Genomic DNA, 23,304 nt, shown 5'->3' with positions numbered 1-23,304 from the left:
CTGTCACCTGCATCTCTCCCTCTCTCCGTCATCCCTCCTTCCTTCATATTCCCTCCATCTCCTCACACACACACACACACACACATTAATCGATGTATCACTTGAACACATTAATGTCTTGTTAAATTGGTGTAAACCATAACCGCATTATTTTCAAACCTAGTTTCACCGAGTGCGAACCGTAATGGAAAATAACACACGGGATAGAAATTAGACGTTATTTATCTTAAACAGTGTTCGGATCTGCACACTGATCGTTCACCTCTGCAGCTCGCATTCCTCTTTGTCATTCATTTCCATCATATTGTCCTGAGGCTGTTTCTATCATTCACATCCCCGATAACTAAGGGTGTATCTTTTGTACTATGAATAGTGAAACAAGACGAAGACATCCCCAACCTCTCTCCCCTGCAAGAGCCCCCCCACCTCCCCCCAGCCCCTGCCCCTCCTCCTGTCTATTCTTTCAAAGGCGGAATGAACAAGTGCTGTTGCTTAGTGCGATTAAATATTGTATTCCAGTAATTCTTATCATCTTTTCTTAACAAACTCATCGTGTTATAATTAAATATAGCTAAAAACTATACATAACTGAACGGTAAAAAGTGGCTTATTGACTGTTATTAGTCTTGCTGTAAATCTGATCGGTAGCAACTTCAGTTGAGCTTGTGCATCGCGCATGTCTGTTGCATCAAGTGTACCAATGCTTCCGATGCACTAAGTGATTGAGAGGTGATATTTAATTTTATTTTCTAATATTAGTTGTCTAGGCTTGTGAAACTCTCAGAACCACTTTGAATTAATCCCGAAATGCAGATAGATTAGTCAGTAGCCTGTGTGGTTGTGTTTGATGCTTGTGGATTACATAGCACGTTGGATTGTTGCAGGTGAGGTTACTGACTTGTGACACGAGACGGTTGGCACACCTGCGTTGCCCACCACGTGCCAGCTGCCCTGCTCCAAAACACTAGTTCCCGTCTCTTCCCGCAGGTGGCGTCGCAGAAGAAAGTATTCATTAATTTGTGTGGGATATGCGTCTTGTCGTGATCTCCGAGAACAAGAGTGACTGTGGACCTGATAGCCTCGCTCTGGTGTGAAGAGACGGGGCCTGACTGAGGTCCCGAAGACTCTAAGGTGAACTGCCCGGCCGCCACCCCGACACCACCGGCAAGGTCAGCCATTTTGATCGTCCTACATTTTGTAAGCGCAGGCTTCTTGATAATTACCTCTTACTGTAACTTCCTTACCGGTTTAAACTGATTGCATTCATCATGTCGTTATTATCTGGATGTTCTATGGAATAGGGGAGGTATTATTATTATTATTGCTGTACAGTTAAATCATCAATTACGATAGTTAACGCTTACCTACCTGCCGGCTTGTGTCGTGCATGTTATTTTCTAAATGTGATAATGACAATTTAGAAATGATTAGCTGGATTTTATATATTTTCTTCCCCCTCCCTTATGTTCACTTTCTTCCTCTTCTTCGTCTTCCTCTTCCTCATCTTCCTCTTCCATCTCATCCTGTTTCTTCCTCTTCTCTTCCTCTTCTTCCTCTTCCTCTTCTTCCTCTTCCTCTTCTTCCTCTTCCTCTTCTCCCTCTTCCTCTTCATCCTTTTCCTCTTCCTCTTCTTCCTCTACCTGTTCTTCCTCTTCTTCATCTTTCTTCTCCCTCTTTCCTCTTCCCCTTCTCCCTCTGTCTCATCCTCTTCTGCTTCCATTTTTTCCTCGGTCTTTCTGTTCCTCTTCTTCCTCTTTCTCCTTTCTCTTCTTCCTCTTCCCTTTCCTCTTCCTCTTTCATTTCCTCTACCCCATCTTTCTCTTCCCTTTCCATTTGTTCGTCTTCCTGTTCCTCTTCCTCTTGTTCTTCCTCTTCCTTTTCCTCTCCCTTTTCTCTTCCTTCATTTCGTCCTTCCTCCTCCTCTTTCTCTTCCTCTTCTTCCATTTTTTTTCTCCTCCTCTTCTCGTTTCTCGTCATCCTCTTCCTCCTCTTCCTTTCCTTCCTTCTCTGCTTTTACCTCTTCCTCTCCTTCATCCTGTTCCTTTCCCTCCTCTTCCTCCACGTCTTCCTGCTATTCTTCCTCATCTTACACCTCTTCCTTCTTTCTTCCTCCTTCTGCCTCTCCTTCCTCCTCTTCTTCCTCCTGTTCTTCCTCATCCTCTTCCTAATCTTCCTCCTGTTCTTCCTAATCTTCCTCCTCTTCCTGACCTTCCTTCTCTTCCTCTCCTTCCGTCTTTTATTTCTCTTTTTTTCCTTTCTCTTTTTCATTCATCTCATTTCCTTTTATTTTCTCCTACTTTCTTCTCCTCTTCTTTCCTCTTTCCCTTTGGCTCCCCTTTTCTTCTCCATTCTTTCTCCTTTCGTCTCTCTCCTCTCCCTTTTTTTCTTCTCTTCTTCCTTCCGTTGTCTCCTTCCTTGTCTCATTTATTTCTTCTCTCCTTTCTTCTCTCTCATGTTCTTTCCTTTTTCTTCCTGCTCCATCATTCTTCTTCTTTACCTCCCCTTTCTTCACTCCTTTCTTTTCCTTCTTTCCATTCTTTTTCCCTCCAGTCTTCCTTCTCTCCTTTCTTCTTTCTTCCCTCCTTTCTTCTTTTTTCTCTCCTTTCGTCGTCCTTTCTTCCTTTTCCTTCATTCATCTTCCTTACCTTCTTTTTCTTCTCTTTTCTCTCCATTCTTCATTCTTTTCTCCTTGCTTCTGATTTCTTCGTTCATCTTTCTCCTATATTCTTCATTTTCTTTTTTCTTTCGTCTTTCTTCCTTTTCCTTTGTTTTCCTTATTTCTCATTTCCTCTTTTTCTTCGCCTTTGCTCTTTCTTCGTTCTAATTTCTTCTTCTTTGTCATTTTTTGTTTCCTTTCATCTTCTTTATTTTCGTTTCTGTTTTCCTCCTCCTCCTCCTCCTCCATTTCACTCCCCATCGAAAGAAAAATACCAAACGAAATGTTTCCTGAAAATAGGCAGATTTTGAAGGGACTCTGTTGATAGATTTCCTAACTTTTACTATCCTGTTCCTGTCTCTGGATCCCTCCCGTCCCATGTATTTGGGCAAGAGAGTTAGCCTAATATGATGGTAATTCTGTCAGTTAACACTCACTCCCCTTTATTAACTTACTTGGGCCCTTTTGGTTGGATTCACAGTCGTCTTTGGTGATGGTAGGAGGAGGAAGGGAAATGATTTGAGTGGAAGGAGGAAAGAAGAGCTAGTGGAGAGAGGAAAGGGGAGTTAGGAGGAATGGGAGGTGAACTGAGGGAAGGGAAGAAGTGATGCCAAGGAGTTTGCTGAGGAGGGGAAGGAGAACTTGAGGAGCAGGGAGTGCGGGTAAGTTCTTGGAATCAACTAGTTCTTAGCAAGCTGAATAAAGTCGACAGGAGAGAGCCAGACCGAATTTAACAGCTTTTCTACGTGAGAGCTCCCCAAACCTAAAGTATAATCATGTGTGAATAACAAGTAAAATATGAAGGACGTCATCATTGGGAAGAGGTTATGGAAATTGCCTCCCCTAAGCCGAAGAATATCAGTCAGTAGCGTAGGTAAGATAAACACGAGACGTCACCTCCATTAGAGGCTGATGTATATATTGCCATCGTAGGTAATGGGGTAATTGATGTAGAATACAACACCCTGAATATGAGAACTCTTCTGAATAAAATTATCCGGAGTTAGCCAGCATAAAATGAATAGAGATCATCGTAGTGACGGGATTAAGGCCTTTCACGGTACTGTGTGTTAGTATTCCATGTGTAATCCACTTGATTGAGGATATATTGTGACGCGTAGTCCTAATATTCTAAGTGCATTATAACATATCCCTGACATTAAATCCTTTCGGTACGATGACGTTCAGCTTAATTTGTTTGTGTTGTTGCCGCCACTGTTTCTCTCAGGTGAACCCCTTCAATATGGTTTGTTAGGCGTGGCCGATACGCAATGCTTATATTCATATGTAATATTCAGAATCTGTAATATTCATTTATTAGTACCATGCGTAGCATTCTGTGAACGAGTTTATAAATATGAGACTGCAGGAAACAGCCTGGCCCAGCTGTGTGTGGATGTTTTTAAGAGCTGTTTCGAACCACCTTCCTGTATCTGCTCACTGAAACTGAAAATGTTTTATTTAGCCAAAAACATGTATACATTAAGAACAATAAAAAACGTGAATATTTCATTGGCCGAGCCTTTTGAGAGAAAAACTCTCGTAAAAGGCACCTGATTTGCAACACTCTTGGGTTGCTGCTCTGTTTTGGCTATTTCAAAAGTATTTAATAAATTAAAAAGAGAAGCAAACGTAACACAAATAAGTATATAGGCAAGAACACTCACCAAAACAAACATTCACACCTACAGTAAGCAACAATAATCGTGTCGTGAAATTTGGTGAAAACATAAGCTAACGGGCTAAGCGTCTGATACATTCGGCCGTCTGTCATACAGACGGTTCATAATGTTTCACGAGTTACATTTAATCTTCGGACAAAACCGCAATACTACTACTGTTGCTCACTGTACATTCACAATATATGCACACTCGTACACTTGCATGCACGCATGCCTGTATTCATAATACATGCATGCACACACACACAAATGCATACTTGCATTGATGATACACATACCTTAATACAAATGATCATATTCACATTCATTGTACAGTCATAAGCAGATTAATTTTCTCTCCTGAATTTTTTTATATGTAGCATAATATTACAGGGATTGAATTATTTGTTTATATTGTTGTATGGAAGAATACCTTAGGGTAGCTGAAGAGCGATTTATTGAATAACTATATACGAATACATATTGAATACTAAGTTAATTACTTTATTGTCCTGGCTCTAATAAACCATAATTAATTGAGACCATACACCTTGGGGCAAGCAGCCTAGGTATATAGATGGATAGATAGATAGTGTATCAGTGCCTGTGTGTATCAGTGCCTATTAGTGCCTGCGTGTATCAGTGCCTGCGTGTATTACTGTGCGTGCATGCGCTGATCAGTGCTTGTATCAGTGTTTGCGTGAATGAATATGTGCGCACTCTTTCAGCCTCTTCCATTTTGGACTGAAAGAATCGTTCCATTTCCTCCACTTCCAGACCCAGCATCCTCTCACGTTTACCTCATTCAGTTGCATGCACTCACCTCTGCATCATGTTATCTGTCTCTGCCTCCTTCTCTCTGTCTCAGTCTCTCTCTCGGTCTTTCTACCCTTCTCCTTACCTGATTTCCTGTCCTCGTAACTGATCCAATCTCTCTTCCTCTAAATGTTCCTCTGCCTGTGCCTCTGTCTCTCTGTTAGTCTCTGCTTCCGTCTGTCTCTTTCTTTGTCTGTCTCGGCAGTTCCACTTAAGGTGAAGAGTTTTGAGATGTCATAAGTTGAATAAAATCTCGTGGTAGTTGCAATAATTAAATCTAGTAGACATCGTATTGAAGGGGTTCATTATAGTGTGGATACCAACAAGCAATTTTATTCATTTAGGAAGCAACCTTTCCTAATTGAAAGGGTGAGCTTTAGTCTTCACTTCCCCCTCATTACTGTTAGGTCATCGGATTGAAGGTTTGATGTCATAAGGTTTTGGCCCATATTATATGTGACTCTTGAGATTTCCTAACACGTTTTCCATAGCGAATTATTTTGTACATTACACCTTGGTGTCATTCTGAAGGTTACTAATGGAAATTGTGTCTATATCAAAACAATAAACGCAACATACTAAAGAATCCTTAAGGCTTAATACACATAAATCCCTAAAAAAAAAAAAAAAAAAGGGTGCTATGAGACCTGTGTCGCTTGCCACTGCGTCGTGAGTGTTTGTAAAGATATTATTCACTGACTTTAGTAAGTGGTTTGTGAGAACTGGTATGTATGTATATGCACTTGAATGTCCACACGTACTTGCTGCTTCTATTTGTCTGTCTATCTATCTGTCTATCTATCTATCCATCATGCTATCTATTATGATTTGTAATTATAATATCGAGTCTTGACATATACACGCTACGTCTCCAATCCTGGCTGAAAGAATTAGGGGGTGTCAGTGTGGGTAGCACACACGTCTACATGTGTATTCTATTCACACGTACACACACACACATGCTACTCTACATATTCTGTTCACACACATGGTACTCTGTATGTGTATTCGGTTAACACATACAAACACATACGCACACACACACTACCCTATGTCTGTCCTGGCCTGAGTGTAAGTGTAGTCTATTCATAAACCCACACACATAAACAACTACTCTGTGTGTCCTGGCCTTTGTGTGTATGCATGTGGATATCAGTCAAGTACACACGTTTGCACACACACACACACACACACACTACTGTCCTGGCCTTTGTGTGTGCATGTGGGCATTACTCAAGTACACACAGCTTCAAGCGCGCGCGCGCGCGCACACACACACACACACACACACACACACACACACACAACCACGTCCACCTCGTGCGATACTTGACTTTGGAAGGACCGACCAACAAAAGACCGCAATGCATAAACCACTTTGACAATGCAGTAAATTTAGGCGTTTCGACAGGGACCAAGACTTTTACGAGAGAGTGAAATAGGGAGAGAAAGACTGAAGCCAAAACGTAGGTCACAGAATCATATGGGAGGAGGGGGTTGTGTTTGTAACGCTCTCTGAGTCTTATTTTAAGCCAGTCTTGCCTAACTTATCCATATTTGCTCGAACTGAACCTGGCCTAACCTCGAGTGACCTAATTCAACCTAAAATAACCCAAACTAAATTAACTTAACCTCACCTAACCCAGTCTAATTGTATTTAACCTCACTATCTCACGTAACCTCCCCATACCTAAACTAACTAATTCTGACGCAGCCTAACTGCATCTAACCCTGCCTAATCCTACCCAGTCTCACTTAACCATACCATACCCGACCTAACGAAACCCACTTAAGCCTCAAATGACCAAATCCAACCGAAACCTAACCCAGGCTAACCCAACCCAATAGAACCCAACTCAAAATATATCAAAACCGAGCTATTCTAAAGCAATCTAACCTAATCCGTCTATATCTAGTCGATCTGAACCCAACCCAACCAAAAATTATCTAATCAGACCAAACCCTGCCCAAAGTGACCTAACCTAACTTTCGGTCGCCCATAAAATCGCTATATTAGAAATTATGCTCTCTGAAAGTCTACGGGTGTAACAGTCCAAGTTTCGCCGGTTCTGTGTACGAGTAGAAGATGGTGTGTGTGTCTGTCTATGTGTGTGTGTATCTGTGTGTGTGTGTGTGTCTGTGTCTGTGTCTGTGTGTTTACGGTGTGTGAGTTGTGTTCTGTAAAGAAAAATTTATACTCTGTCTTTCTCTCTCTCTCTCTCTCTCTCTCTCTCTCTCTGTATATATATATATATATATATATATATATATATATATATATATATATATATATATATCTTTACTCCAGTTCAGTTTAGAAGTGCATGTGTAAGTCTGTGTCTGACCTTTTACCATATATGTCTGTTTGATTCGCAACGGCTTCAATATATCATCTTGCCTGGTCATTACTTACAGCCTCGTATCTGCATAATAAACCGTGATATATTTAATTGGCGAACCGTGGCAGGAATACGAGAGAAAAAGAGGAGGGATAAGAGAAAAAGAGCAGAGAGTAAAACCAAAAAAAAACAGAGTATGAGATAAAGAGAGCAAAAGACTGAAACAAAACGCAGAATGGCATGAATGGGGCCAGAAAAAGTGAAAAAAAGAAGAACGTAAAAAGAACACAGGATAACAGTAATATACGGCTTGGATAGGTAGCTCTGAGGTCAGATTAGGACTATGAGGAGTGCAAGTATAAGCAGACGAGACTACGTGGTTCAGAGGCTGATGAAGGCTATGAGAAGACCATGCATGATTTGAGAGAGTTGTCATCGTATAATCAGAGAGAAGTACGACTCCCAATATCGTGTGTGTAATCATCAGTAAAAAGCCTTGCACGAGGGAGGTCGGAATCTAAAAACGTGCTCTTGACACATCACTAATAAGAGGAGTGTAATAGATAATAAACACCGTTGCACGAGAGACAGGTGGGAGGCTTTGAAAAACATACCATCAACAGATTACCAATAGGAGGTGTGTAATAGACACCCATGTAACAGACACGATAGTACACCCTTGCCTGAGAGATGGGGATCTGTAAACACACCAGTGATGTTACCAATTGGAAGAGTGTAATAGACAGTAAACATCTTTACTTGAGAGAAGGCGGGAAGCTTTAGAAACATTCCAGTGATATATTAACCTCTATATTAAAGAAAGCACTGAGATATGTATTAACGCTTGCCATAAAAGACTGAACCTGAGTCTGTTATCTCGCAGCCACATACGATAAGACATAAAACAAGGCATATCCAATGACTTTCAGTACAGCAACGTCTCTTGAAGCTTATTCTTACTTCAGACGATTTTATTCAACTTGGGCAACGTATCTGCTAATGAAACTTGGGCAGGATATCTGGTAAACAAGGCTGTATCTACTGCAGCTTTTCTAATTCCAGTATTTTCCACGACGCTCTTATACAATCGTCCACAGAGCGAAATAAACTGAAAACATTTGCTGTATTCCGGAAGAAGCAATCGTATCTATAAAAGGAACTGTTCTTAAGCAGTTCACCTTTAGTCAAACGAAACACGAGACATACAAGCATATAAAGCTGCAGTAACACAAAGCACAAACAAAATATATAAAACAGACGAAAAACGCAGCAACAGTTACAGAAAACACATGGAGCACGAAGCAAACACACACACACACACACACACACACACACACACACACACACACACACACACACACACAAAACCACGTCCACCTCGTGTGATACTTGACTTTGGATGGACCGACCAACAAAAAACCGCAATGCATAAACCACTAAAGCCCTCACTCCCGTACAACAATTACGCCAAGAGAGCTTAATGCAAATTGCCTCCCTCACCTCCCCCAACTCATCAACCTACTATACAGACGGCTCTGTGAATAACAATAAAGCAGGTGCGGCAGTCGTATGCCGAGAACACTCATTTGGCCTGCGTGTATCAGATGGAGCCTCTACACTCCAGACTGGATTAATTGCAATTCTTACCGCCATGGATGATGCCCTAGACATCAACCCAACATCCCATACAATCATCCATACAGACTCCGCCAGCGCAATACAAACGCTAAGAAAATAGGAGCCGTCTGATAACACTCATTTAATTACTGACATAATTGCCACCGCGCAAGAAATACGAGATGCTGGCGGAAGTATAACAATTAATTGGATACCCAGCCATGTAGGTATCAAAGGGAATGAATTGGCAGACCAACTAGCCAAAGAAGCCACGGAATATTCACACGTTCAGGTTGACATAACACCGAGCCTCACTCAGATCAAAAGAACAATTAAAATGCAGGCAGCAACAATCAACCGCTCAGAACACGAGCATCAAGTCCAGGCGGGCTCCCCTTCTGCAATATGGTATGCTGCCGCTACAAAATATGAGCCAATAAATGCTATTAACAAATTCAAAAGCAGAACACTTAAAAATATACGACGCCTCCGCCTGGGATATAAGTGTAAAGCTCATATACTCACAAATGAGGCACAACCCAGCACGTGTGAAAACTGCAACACTGATACCCCATTCCCGTTTCTCCACTATATTTTCAGCTGCCGAAACACCAATAAATTTAACAGACCTGTCAATCTCCCCAACCCAGATACACCCCGCATAAATACGGCAGCCAGCCCCGAGGAGACACTTAAACAAGCAGCTGCTGCAGTGATTGCTAATACACCCATAACAACCCTAGCAAACATCACTGCACACTTCCCCCCACCCTTTTAAAATCACTCAGTCAGGAAGCCACAACTGTCTCAGTCACCATGCCCCCTTCCATACGGTTCAGGTACCGTTAATCCCCGCTAATCCCCGCGCCTAACGGTCACCTGGTCACCTGTTCCATTATACCCTCCCACTCTAAAATCACTCGTGTGTTTGTGCCTGCATGCGCGGATGTTTTTATACATCAGCGTGTGCAGGCATATGATGCACCTGTGAGCTATATTATTATTATTTTTTTAAAGGCCATACAGAACCACCACGGTGGTTTCTTCCCCCCTCAAATACAGCCCACACAACCAAGAAATCTAGTCAAAAATCCAGTGACTGGGCTAATGTAAGGCCCGGCCCTCCCTGTAGGGGAGGAAATCGTCAACGAACGAACGCATAAACCACTTTGACAATGCAGTAAAATTAGGCGTTTCGACGAGAGAGTGAAATAGGGAGAGAAAGACTGAAGCCAAGACGTAGGTCACAGAATCAGATGGGAGTAGGGGGTTGTGTTTATAAGGTTTTCTGAGCCCTATTTGTGTATGCGTGATCGACATATTTTAAACTTCACTCATCTTCCTCGTCGTCGTCGTCGTCGTCGTGTCTCTCCTCCTGCTCCTCCTCATCCTCCTCCTCCTCCTCCTCATCATCATCATCATCATCATCCGAACCTCCTTTCCCACCCAAGGGCAGGGTGAGGTGTAGCAATGTCCAGACAGCACAGAATTGCCCAAGGTATTCTGTTGAAGGCATACATGTTTTTATGCTCTCGAGTTCCTTTTTCTTTTCTTTTTTTTCCACAGTGTTGTAGTTCTCGTTGGCTGTTTTGTGTTTGGTTTTTGTGCTCTCTCTCTCTCTCTCTCTCTCTCTCTCTCTCTCTCTCTCTCTCTCTCTCTCTCTCTCCCTCCTCTTTGGGGTGTTTATGCTCCTCTCCTGAACAGCTGTCTTCCTGAACTAAATCAAACAGAAAGGTAACGAATTCTCTCCCATCCATGAAACTGAAACCAAACAATATTTCCCTATACATTTCAGCGTGTATGATAGTTCTGAGTAGCCAAAATATATGTTTATGCTAAAAAAAAAGTTAAAATATAATATATTTCTTGAAATGTGAGGTGCATAGTTATTTCACAGCTCTGTCTTCTGTTCAGTTGTTAAAATTTAAACAGAAAGTGTTGTATTTCACAGCTCTTCGCCTTACTTCAGAATGCAAAATATAGTGGGAGTGTAAATATTCTTTGCTTACCTCACTATCACTGTTCAGATTTCACTGCCTGACGTCTGTGTTGGTACCAGGACACTATCAAGCATTGTCTTGCCTTCCACGTATGCATTTCCTGCTTTCAAATCATTATTTTCCATTGCTTCTCATTAATAATCTTTTGTCTTCCTGTCTTCCACATTTGCATTTCCTACTTCAAAGCACCATCTTACACTTTGTCATTAGTTAACTTATATATTTTCTCCTTCCTCTTTCTTGCTCCCATCCTACGCACTCTTTCAGCCTCTTCCATTTTGGACTGAAAGAATCGTTCCATTTCGTCCACTTCCAAACCCCGTATCCTCTCACGTTTACCTCACTGAGTTGCATGCACTCACCTCTGCATTATGTTCTCTGTCTCTGCCTCCTGCTCTCTGTCTCAGTCTCTCTCTCTGTCCTTCTACCCTTCTCCTTACCTGATTTCCTCTCCTCAGTTTTCCCTGTCCTTGCAACTGATCCAATCTCTCTTCCTCTAAATGTTCCTCTGCCTGTGCCTCTGTCTCTCTGTTAGTCTCTGCTTCCGTCTGTCTCTTTCTTTGTCTGTCTCGGCAGTTCCACTTAAGGTGAAGAGTTTTGAGATGTCATAAGTTGAATAAAATCTCCTGGTAGTTGCAGTAATTAAATCTAGTAGACATCGTATTGAAGGGGTTCATTATAGTGTGGATACCGACAAGCAATTTTATTCATTTAGGAAGCAACCTTTCCTAATTGAAAGGGTGAGCTTTAGTCTTCATATCCCCCTCATTACTGTTAGGTCATCGGATTGAAGGTTAGATGTCATAAGCTTTTGGGCCATATTATATGTGACTTGAGATTTCCTAACACCTTTTCCATAGCGAATTATTTTGTACATTACACATTGGTGTCATTCTGAAGGTTACTGATGGAAATTATGTCTATATCAGGAAACCATTTACTATACTGGGTTGTAACCATATAACCAGATTTTGGCGCCTGGTGGGTTAGTGGGTAATTGTGATGTTCCAATTGGATTGAGCGGGTGAAGGTTGATATCCAAGGGGTGGTTGGGGATGATTGCTTATGTAATGCCACTCAGGAATGAGTGAGGCTGGTCACTCTCATCTTAAATGTCAGGACCAGTTGCCTAGCCCTGGGCTCCTATGCTCCACATGGGGCAATGTAGGATTGGATGATGGATGGATGGATGAATTATTATTAAAAACATCTTGCATTTGGTATTGCCAAGTTATTTAACTCATGTTGTCTCCAGATGATAATGTTCTTGCTGCCAACAAGCTACTTTTGTTAATCAAGGTTTGAAAGGAAAGAACTAATGTATAGTATATTTTCAGGTGCGTGAGTTGACTGAGCCATGGAAACCGCCTACAGAGAGGGAGCAGGGGGGGAGAAGAAAGCCAAATTAATACCAACCAGCTGCCACGTAAATACCAGCCAGCTGCCTGGACAGGAAACTAGAAGTTCCCTTTCTCCTACGGTCCACCATCATCCTCATTTGGCATAGAGAGTTGAGGGAGAAGAAAGGGGAGACTGAGGATAAGGTAGGAATGGAGAGGTATATGAGAGGGGGGGAGGAGTGAAATGGCAGGAGACAGGGTGACTTGGAGGCAATTTGTTTGTGGGCACCCCTTACAGGATTAAGGCGTCCTGCTATAGGTAGACAGGTATTGTAGATTTATTCAAAGCAGAGACCAGTATCTCATTTTGGTGTGTGTTTGATTTTTTGCTGAGCAGATAGATGATGATTGGATGACATTTGTATGGGGGAGTACATGATGAGGGTTGACAGCACCTATTTAACTTGAAAAGTTGGATGGATTATTGGATGGTTTTTATGAAATGCATGTGTGTGGATAGTTATGCCTGTGTTGTGGTATCAGGATTTCAGGGCCTTGAATGATGTGTGGGGATGTGGCCCATTAGGCATGCCATTGAGACTTAGAGTAGTTCTCGTTATTCTTAAAGTAGTTATTATTATTACTATTATTATTATTTGTGGTAGGTGGGGGCGCTCACCATCCACTCACTCGATGTAGTGCTGTTCTCGGGTGTCTGCCCTTTCCTCTCCTCCATCCTTCTTTCCTTCTATTCTCTTCTGTCTTTCTTTCCTTCATTCTTTCCTTGTCCTTCTGCCTACGGGTGACTTTACATTCCCTCTTGTGTCTTTCTTTCCTTCATTCTTTCCCCTTCCTTCAACCTGTGGGTGACTACACTGAGTGACAAGTCAAATGGTTTCCTGTGCACCAGGAAACCATTTACTATGCTGGGTTGTAACCATATAACCAAATTTTGGCGCCTGGTGACTTAGTGGGTAATTGTGATGTTCCAATTGGATTGAGCCGGTGAAGGTTTATATCCAAGGGGTGGTTGGGGTTGATTGCTTATGTAATGCCACTCAGGGATGAGTGAGGCTGGTCACTCATCTTAATTGTCGGGACCAATTGCCTAGCCCTGGGCTCCTATGCTCCACATGGGGCAATGTAGGATTGGATGATGGATGGATGGATGAATTGTTATTAAAAACATCTTGCATTTGGTATTGCCAAGTTATTTAACTCATGTTGTCTCCAGATGATAATGTTCTTGCTGCCAACAAGCTACTTTTGTTAATCAAGGTTTGAAAGGAAAGAACTAATGTATAGTATATTTTCAGGTGTGTGAGTTGACTGAGCCATGGAAACCGCCTACAGAGAGGGAGCAGGGGGGGAGAAGAAAGCCAAATTAATACCAGCCAGCTGCCTGGACAGGAAACCAGAAGTTCCCTTTCTCCTACGGTCCACCATCCTCCTCATTTGGAATAGGGAGTTGAGGGAGAAGGATGGGGAGACTGAGGATAAGGTAAGAATGGAGAAGTATATGAGAGGGGGGGATCAGTGAAATGGCAGGAGACAGGGCGACTTGGAGGCAATTTGTTTGTGGCCACCCCTTACAGGATTAAAGGGTCCGGCTATATGTAGACTGATAGTGTAGATTTATTCAACCAGAAACCAGTATCTCATTTTGGTGTGTGTTAGATTTTTTGCTGAGCAGATAGATGATGATTGGATGACATTTGTATGGGGGAGTACATGATGAGGGTTGACAGCACTTATTTAACTTGAAAAGTTGGATGGATTATTGGATGGGTTTTCTGAAATGCATGTGTTTCGTTTTCGTTTTCGTTTTTAAAGGCTCCAACATGCTTGCATGTGTCGGCCTTGGTTACCTAATGGCGGCTCTCCACGCTGCACGATCCATTGCAGCCTCCCTGTTCAGTCCCTTAACCCTAAGGTCACACTTCATGACCTCGTCCCATGTCTTTCTTGGTCTACCCCTCATAACCCCACCCCCAATATTAACACTTCTCACCTTCCTCACCCAATTATCATCCCCCATCCTGTCCACATGTCCAAACCACCTCAAGCTACCTCTCCTCATCACAACACCAATACACTCCAGTCCCATCCTACCTCTCAACTCTTCCATTGTAAACCCAGCCCCTCCAGGCCTTGGACGCAGGGACACACTTCACATCCACCTAATCATTGTCATTTCTGTATGTCTGAGCCAGCGAATATCTTCCTCCTTCACTGCCCAGGTCTCACTGCCATACAGCATTACACTCCTAACACATGCTGCATACAAAGACCCCTTAGCACGTAGGGAGAGCCCTCTCAATGTCAGGAGAGGCAAGAGCTCCCTGAACTTCTTCCAACCACTTCTCACCCTAGCCACAGAGCTAGCTCCAGCCCCACCTCCAGCACACAACATGTCTCCCAAATAACAAAACTCTTCCACACACTCAAGAGATTCACCAGCAAGTTCAATTCTTCACGTCTGACAATCTCCATCTGCTCACCCCGACACGCCGTACACATAAAATCAGCATTATCTCGCAGTCTACCTCTGATACCACTACATCTCTTATGCACCCATTTATCACACACACCGCACAAGATGGAATTACTTCCCACGCCTTTATGGCAAACTGCACATGGCCACTCTCCCTCGTCTTTGACAGTACCGCCACCAACCCTAGATATCATCACTTTTGTTTTATTTGCATTTACCCTTAAACCCTTTTCCCCCATACCATCTCTCCACTTCCTAAACCTTTCCTCCGCCTCCCTTTCATTCTCTGCAATCAACACCAAATCATCAGCATTCAACAACTCCAACGGGAGTCCGTTTCTAAAGTCACGTGAAAGGGCTTCAAGTACCATGATAAACAACATGAGACTCAAGACTGACCCCTGATGCACACCAACATTCATGGAAAACTCATCACTCAAATCTCCATTCACTCTCACCTGGGTGTGAGGACCCACATACATAGCCATAACCACCCTAACCAGCCACTCCTCCAAGCCAAGCTTTCTCATTGCCCACTTCACCACCTCTCTAGGGACTCTGTCAAAGGCCTTTTCCAAATGAACAAAAACGAAATAAAGATCCCTTCTCCTACCAATATATATTTTTCCTGAAGCTTTCGAACAATGAATATAGCATCAGTGGTCCCCCTACCTGGCATAAACCCAAACTGCATCTCATCAATATTCACTCTTTCTCTAATCATACCTTCTAAAACTTTCTTCATTACCTTCATTATCTGATCTAAAAGCTTTATACCTCTGTAATTTCCTCTTTCCAGGGCATCACTTTATACACATTTACAATTACACACTTCAGCCAATCATCTGGGACAACACACTCCTAAATAATCCTATTTATCAGGTCAGTGACTAAACTCACCCCTATATCGCCTGAGGCCTTCAACATTTCGGCAGTCAACCCAGACACACCTGCTGCCTTCCCCACCCTCATCCTGCCTATTGCCTCACTCACAGTAGCAGTATCAATCAAAGGCCAAGGGCCAGACACTGGATCTGCTGGCTCCAAACCTTCCCTGTCCCAGTCAAACTCCTCATTCAACAACCGGTTATAATGCTTTCTCCATGTATCTTTAATATGCTCACTGTTCACCACTACCTTTCCTTCATGATTCTTCACACACTGCTCACCTATGATATCCCGATTATCCCTCTTCACCTGACCTGCCACCCTAAATATATTTTTCCTTTCCCCATGATTTAGGTTATCAAGTAATTGTCTCTGTGACTCAGACTTTGCCCTGTATACCTCTCTCCTAGCCCTACGCTTGGCAGCCAAATATTCCTCTTTGCTACCACCCTTCTTCCATTCCCGGAAAAGCCTTCTTTTCTCCTTAATTGCAACTTCTACACCCTCATCCCACCACCAAGTTACTTTATGTCTTGGTGGTCCTCTTGTCCAGCCGCATGTTACATCAGTAACTCTCAAGAAATATTTCTTGAGGGCTCTGTACTGTTCATTAACGCCTCTGTCTACAGCTCCCTGTTCAGCCACCACTCTCCTCAACTCGCTATAGAAGGCATCCCTTACTACTTGGTTTTTCAGCTTCCATATTTTCCTCCTAGGTACATAAGTCCTCTTTTTCATCACTTGTTCTTTAAGCACCATATCACAAATCAATAGTTTGTGCTGCTGCACACACTCCTCACTTCCTATAACTTTAACATCCCTCACTAACCTCGTTTCGGCCCTCCTAACCAGAAAATAATCTATCTGACTGCTATTTCCCACAGACTCATACGTAATTAACCTACTGTCTCTTTTCCTAAAATATGTGTTGCACACAATCATGTCCGTTGCCTCCCCAAACTCGAGTATCCTTTCCCCTTCTGCATTCCTTAGACCATATGCACATCCCCCATGCACTCCTTCATAACCTTGTGCTGCTTCACCTACATGACCATTTAAGTCTCCTCCCAAAATCACTATCTCATCATCCCGCATACCACCCACTACACATATTAAATCATCCCAAAATCTGTCTTTCTCTGATTCATCCAATCGTGCCTGTGGAGCATATGCCAATATAATCACAGCTATCTTTCTTTCCAACAGAATTTTCACTACCAATATCCTATCGCTTACTCAAAACATTCATAACATATTCCACCCATTTCTCCGCAACCATCACACCAACACCTCCATATCCGTCTGTCCCCCCCCGCCAAAACATCTTATAGCAACAGTCCTTCCCAACAATCTTTCTGGCTTATCCACCCCTGTACCGGACTTCCTGCAAACACTCCACATCCACCCACCTCCTACTGAATGCCTCAACGACTTCCCTTGCTCTTCCCCTCAAACTTCCCACATTCCGTGAGCCCACCCTCATCCCCATGGATGATTTACTGTCCTCAGGCTTGCTTTGAAACTTATTTTGTTTTGTCATCTTCAGTATTAATAAAGGGGGACAGACACAGCACAGGTCCCACTCACTGCACAGTCCCAGGTCCAGGCAATGGATCTGGGACCCCTAGCCCACCAGCTTACCAGTGGCTGTGGTAGTGGCCTCGGGGCACCCTGCCAGGACAGCTGCAGGGACACCCTCCAAGCGCGTCTTGGCACTGCAACTATCCCGCCATTATACACCCACTGATAGGGCAGCCTCCTGGGACGCTACTCCCAGGTCGGGCCCCTCTCTATTGGGCGTAAGCGGCAGCCTGGGAACTGCAATGCCCTGTACCCTCTAGCACAGGCCCGAGCCCCATCTCGCCCTGGACCCATGATCTATGCAGGCGGAACCCCCGTCATGCCTCCCCCCAGAAGGCCGCCACTAGGTAACGGGGGCGAAGTTTTCTGGCCGCATGCCCTTGCTGGCGCCAACCCCTGTAACGTAGTGGGATACGTTGTGTGAAATGTAAAGTGCATGTGGTGTAGTGCATAGATAGTTAGAGGAAATGTTTGGGAGAGTATGCTGGTCTACTCTCCATGTTACTGTCACACTGAAAAGGTCAGCTAAGGGGGATGGTTAGATAGCTAGTAAAACAGGAGCTCCAGCTCTCCCTATCACCAGCATTCCCATTCCCCTCGGGAGTACTACCCTGTTCGGCCCGTGCTACGGCCTCCTCCTGTGTGTGGATAGTTATGCCTGTGTTGTGGTATCAGGATTTCAGGGGCTTGAATGATGTATGGGGATGTGGCACATTAGGCATGCCATTGAGACTTAGAGTAGTTCTCGTTATTCTTAAAGTAGTTATTATTATTACTATTATTATTATTTGTGGTAGGTGGGGGCACTCACCATCCACTCACTCGATGTAGCGCTGTTCTCGGGTGTCTGCCCTTTCCTCTCCTCCATCCTTCTTTCCTTCAATTCTCGTCTGTCTTTCTTTCTTCATTCTTTCCTTGTCCTTCTGCCTACGGGTGACTTTACATTCCCTCTTCTGTCTTTCTTTCCTTCATTCTTTCCCCTTCCTTCAGCCTGTGGGTGACTACACTGAGTGACAAGTCAAATGGTTTCCTGTGCACCAGGAAACCATTTACTATGCTGGGTTGAAACCATATAACCAAATTTTGGCGCCTGGTGACTTAGTGGGTAATTGTGATTTTCCAATTGGATTGAGCCGGTGAAGGTTTATATCCAAGGGGTGGTTGGGGTTGATTGCTTATGTAATGCCACTCAGGGATGAGTGAGGCTGGTCACTCTCATCATAATTGTCGGGACCAGTTACCTAGCCCCGGGCTCCTATGCTCCACATGGGGCAATGTAGGATTGGATGATGGATGGATGGATGAATTATTATTGAAAACATCTTGCATTTGGTATTGCCAAGTTATTTAACTCATGTTGTCTCCAGATGATAATGTTCTTGCTGCCAACAAGCTACTTTTGTTAATCAAGGTTTGAAAGGAAAGAACTAATGTGTAGTATATTTTCAGGTGTGTGAGTTGACTGAGCCATGGAAACCGCCTACAGAGAGGGAGCGGGGGGGAGAAGAAAGCCAAATTAATACCAACCAGCTGCCACGTTAATATCAGCCAGCTGCCTGGACAGGAAACCAGAAGTTCCCTTTCTCCTACGGTCCACCATCCTCCTCATTTGGCATAGGGAGTTGAGGGAGAAGGAAGGGGAGACTGAGGATAAGGTAGGAATGGAGAGGTATATGAGAGGGGGGGATTAGTGAAATGGCAGGAGACAGGGTTATTAAAGTACTTATTATTATTACTATTATTATTATTTGTGGTAGGTGGGAGCGCTCACCATCCACTCACTCGATGTAGAGCTGCTCTCGAGGGTCTGCCCTTTCCTCTCCTCCATCCTTCTTTCCTTCCATCCTCTTCTCTCTTTCTTTCCTTAATTCTTTCCTCATCCTTCTGCTTACAGGTGACTTTACACCCCCTCTTCTGTCTTTCTTTCCTTCATTCTTTCCCCTTCCTTCTGCCTGTGGGTGACTCTACACTGAGTGACAAGCCAAATAGTTTCCTGTACACCAGGGAAACATTTACCGTGCTGGATGCTAGTCATAGGTAGTTCTTAGGCTGATGAGGACTATGAGGAGTTCAAGTATAAGCAGACGAGACTACGTGGTTCAGATGCTGATGAAGGCTATGAGAAGACCATGAATGATTTGAGAGAGTTGTCATTGTATAATCAGACAGGATGTGTGCGACTCCCTTTATGGTGTGTGTAATCAGCAGTAAAAAGCCTTGCACGAGGGAGGTAGGAAGCTAAAAACATGCTCTTGACAAATTACCAATAGCAGGAGTGTAATAGATAATAAACACCCTTGCACGAGAGGGAAGTAGGAGGCACTGAGCATATCTATTAACGCTTGCCATAAAAGACTGAACCTGAGTCTGTTATCTGGCAGCCACATACGAAAAGACATAAAACAAGGCATATCGAACGACTTTCAGTACAGCAACGTATCTTCAAGCTTATTCTTACTTCAGACGATTTAATTCAACTTGGACAACGTATCTGCTAATGAAACTTGGGCAGGGTATCTGGTACACAAGGCTGTATCTACTACAGTTTTTCTAATTCCAGTATTTTCCACGACGCTGTTATACACTCGTCCACAGAGCGAAATAAAATGAAAACATTTGCTGTATTCCGGAAGAAGCAATCGTATCTATAAAAGGAACTGTTCTTAAGCAGTTCACCTTTAGTCACACGAAACACGAAACATACAAGCATATAAAGCTCCAGTAACACAAAGCACAAACAAAATATATAAAACAGACGAATAACGGGGCACCAGATACAGAAAACACATGGAACACGAAGCAAACACATGCGCTCACACACACACACACACACACAGACACGTATACATAAAATATTCACACATTCACTCACACGTGCACCAGGCAAGCATATATATAAAAAAAAATGTTAGTGTACACCATGCATGAGATAACATGTACGTGCAGAGATATTCGCAAATTGGAATGACAATTTTTTATGCCTTATTCTGAGAGAAATCCACATTTATAATATTAGTTTTATGTAGCCATATAATGTGCAGTTATAGTAATCATTCCATTTTCCTTGCAGGGACAGTGTGTACCGTCCTCCTCTGTTTTCACCCATCTCAGGATCTTTGGTGAGTACAATGAATATTGAGAAAACTACTCCTTTATATAGCACAGTACCTAGTAAGTAAGTAATTGATTTATAATAAGTTAATTCTGATAAATATGATGAGTATGCCATTAGTTCGTCCATACATACTTAGATATTTGGGTTTATATATCAACATAGGAACGAGATGAGAGTCGTGTTGTCCTGGTTATAACCCATAAAGTACATGTATAAGATATCGTTACAGTACGTCTTAATTCTGATCAGTGTGACAGATATGCCATTAATTCAGACATTATGTTAACCATTTGGAAGCTTCCGGTGTTGCTGTTTGCTGATGATACAGTATTGTTGAGTGAAGATGAATGAGAGTTGCAAGGTTTGGTGAATGAATTTGGGACAGTGTGTAGGAGGAGGAATCTGAAAGTTCTATCTATCTATTTATTGCCAGACGCCTCAATCCCGTTTGGGGTGGCCACAAACAAATCGCCTCCAAGTCGCCCTGTCCCCCGCCATTTCACTGCCCTGTTCCCAACTCACACGCCCCTCTCTCATATACCTCCCCACCCCATCCCTCCATCTCATCCTCGGCCTCCCCCTCTCTCTTCCCCCCTCCACCTCACTCACATACACTCTCTTCGTCAGTCTTTCACCGTCCATCCTCTCCACATGGCCAAACCACCTCAGTGTGTTCCTCATAACGCTTCCTATCACATCCACATCCACACCACAACGCTCCTTTATATCCTCATTCGTCAGCCTTTCTCTCCATGTGACTCCACAGGCTTCTCTTAAATAACTCATTTCCACTGCTCTCACTCTTGACTTGTGTCTTTCCAACAACATCCAAGCTTCACTTCCATACGTTAGAGTTGGTATCACAATACTGTCATGCAGTGGCGGCGCCAGGAAATTTTCATTGGGGGGACTGAGGAGGGGCTGGGGTAAAATGTGGGGGGGCTCCACAAAATGTCATCAAACTGAAGTGTTGATGGAAAATTGATATGTACATATTCATAATATCCGAATGTACTGAGGTTCATTTTAGACACCTGTACTCTTTGAAACTGCGGTGTTAATGTATAACATTTCTTATCTCATCAAAAATTCTGCCAAATGAAAGACATAAAACTAGCAAGGAAATTCAGATTAATGTATACGCAACATAATAACATTTATTATTTCCAGTTTATTCCATAAGATTGAAGTTTAACTCAATTAATTTAGACATCATGTGTAAGCAAGCAGTTAACATGACAGAAAAAAATTCTATGTAATGAAGTTAATACAATCTGAAGAATCAGAAGAATTTTTAAATCAAGGTGTAACGACTGTCACGTTACTTTAAAACTATGCGCCTGTTCTGGTGATTGGCAGCAAATGTGTCTATAATGGCATCAATGTTCAGCTGTTTGGCCCTCCTAGAATTAATTGATATTACAGCAAGGTTGCTGGTGCGGTTGTTGCCACTGCTGTTCCTCAGGTATGTCTTGAGGAGTTTCAGACATGAGAAGCTCCTCTCACAGGCAGCTGAGGTGACAGGGAGGGTCACTGCAATGCATACAAGTTTATACAGATCTATAAAGGCGTCCTTGTATGGCTCCAACATGGCTGGAAGCTCAAGTGGTGTGGACACTTCCAGGCCATTGTCTCTCTTCCTAGCTATTAGTCTTGTCAATTGGTGGACCTTCACTGCAAGATCACCCTCTGCCACTCCATAATTGGCTGCCATTCCTGACAGCGCTTTTTTGTTCAGAAATGTAATGTGCTTAGGATTCAAGGCAGCAGCACCCATCAGAACATTACAGGCATCAGATGAAAATCGCCTGCTCAGCTCATTGAGCATTCTATCTATGATGGCATAGAAGGTCCTTCTCCTGGGATCTGGTATAGCTCCATCCCTCTGACCTGTACTGGATGTTATGATAAATTCATCCAGGTGTCTAGGAGCAGATCGTTGTCTACCTGGACGCTCAGTCTCAGTGCGTATCCCAACTACCTTGCACAAATCCTCAGCAGCCTCCTCTAACTCCTTCCAGGCAGCTTCAGTCCTCATTTCTGTCAGTCCAGACATGACAGACTGCATCAAGTCCTCTGCAGAGGCCAGCTGAAGGTCATGTGACTGGAGGTGGTTTGACAGTTGTTTGGTCATCAGTAACACTTTTTCCATGGCCATCAGAATTGTCACAAATTGCTGATCTAGCAGGATGCACAGGCCCTTTGCCTCAGTGGCTCTGTGTGCACTGTCTCCCTCCATGAGATGTTTCAAGGTTGTCACTATGGCAGGTAGGGTTCTTTTCACTGCCAGACAAGCAGCATGTTGGATGGTCCATCTTGTGTCAGACAGTTGCTTCAACTCTATGTGCTGCCTTGTGGGATTTAATTCTTTTTGCACCTTTATAAATTCTTCATGTACTACTGACATAGAGAAGAACTTGTACAAACTCTGTATAGCCACAAAAAACTCTGCTGCAGCCTGGATATTGTGTACACAATCAACAAGCACAAGGTTGAGCCTGTGAGCATAACAGTGGACATACACAGCCTGTGGTACCTTTCTCCTAAACCTCTCCTGTATACCACTGATGTGCCCTGACATGACTGTAGCTCCATCGTAGCACTGGCCAATGCAGGCGTTGTGGTCAATACCACATTTGGCCAGGGTCTCCAAGATCTTGTTGAGCAATGAGTCTGCATCCAGACCCTCGGCTGCTGTGAAGTCAAGGAACACCTCATGAAGGCTCTGTTTGTGGAGATACCTCACCACAATGGACAGCTGTTCTTGTTTGCTGACATCCTTGGTCTCATCCACCAT

The 23,304-nt window shown here is 43.3% G+C and overlaps 1 protein-coding gene across 1 annotated transcript; it reads right to left on the bottom strand.

The window, feature by feature from the left end:
• Positions 1–21,828: 21,828 nt before the first annotated feature.
• On the bottom strand, positions 21,829–23,304 carry LOC145389837 (zinc finger MYM-type protein 1-like). The gene has a single exon (XM_080264973.1). It carries the CDS (start codon positions 23,302–23,304, stop codon positions 21,829–21,831), a length of 1,476 nt encoding a protein of 491 aa, XP_080121099.1.

Source organism: Coenobita brevimanus, unplaced genomic scaffold (genome assembly GCF_032717465.1).
Source record: "Coenobita brevimanus isolate Jiangsu-jjx unplaced genomic scaffold, ASM3271746v2 jjx.HiC_scaffold_2539, whole genome shotgun sequence".
In the NCBI taxonomy this organism is placed as follows: domain Eukaryota; kingdom Metazoa; phylum Arthropoda; class Malacostraca; order Decapoda; family Coenobitidae; genus Coenobita; species Coenobita brevimanus.
Note: the sequence above shows the minus strand (reverse complement) of the source record. Positions and strands in the feature narration are given on the sequence as shown.

What these genes read in the sequence shown, in the direction of transcription:
- LOC145389837 (XM_080264973.1), bottom strand. Translation starts at nt 23,304, where the DNA reads ATGGTGGATGAGACCAAGGATGTCAGCAAACAAGAACAGCTGTCCATT.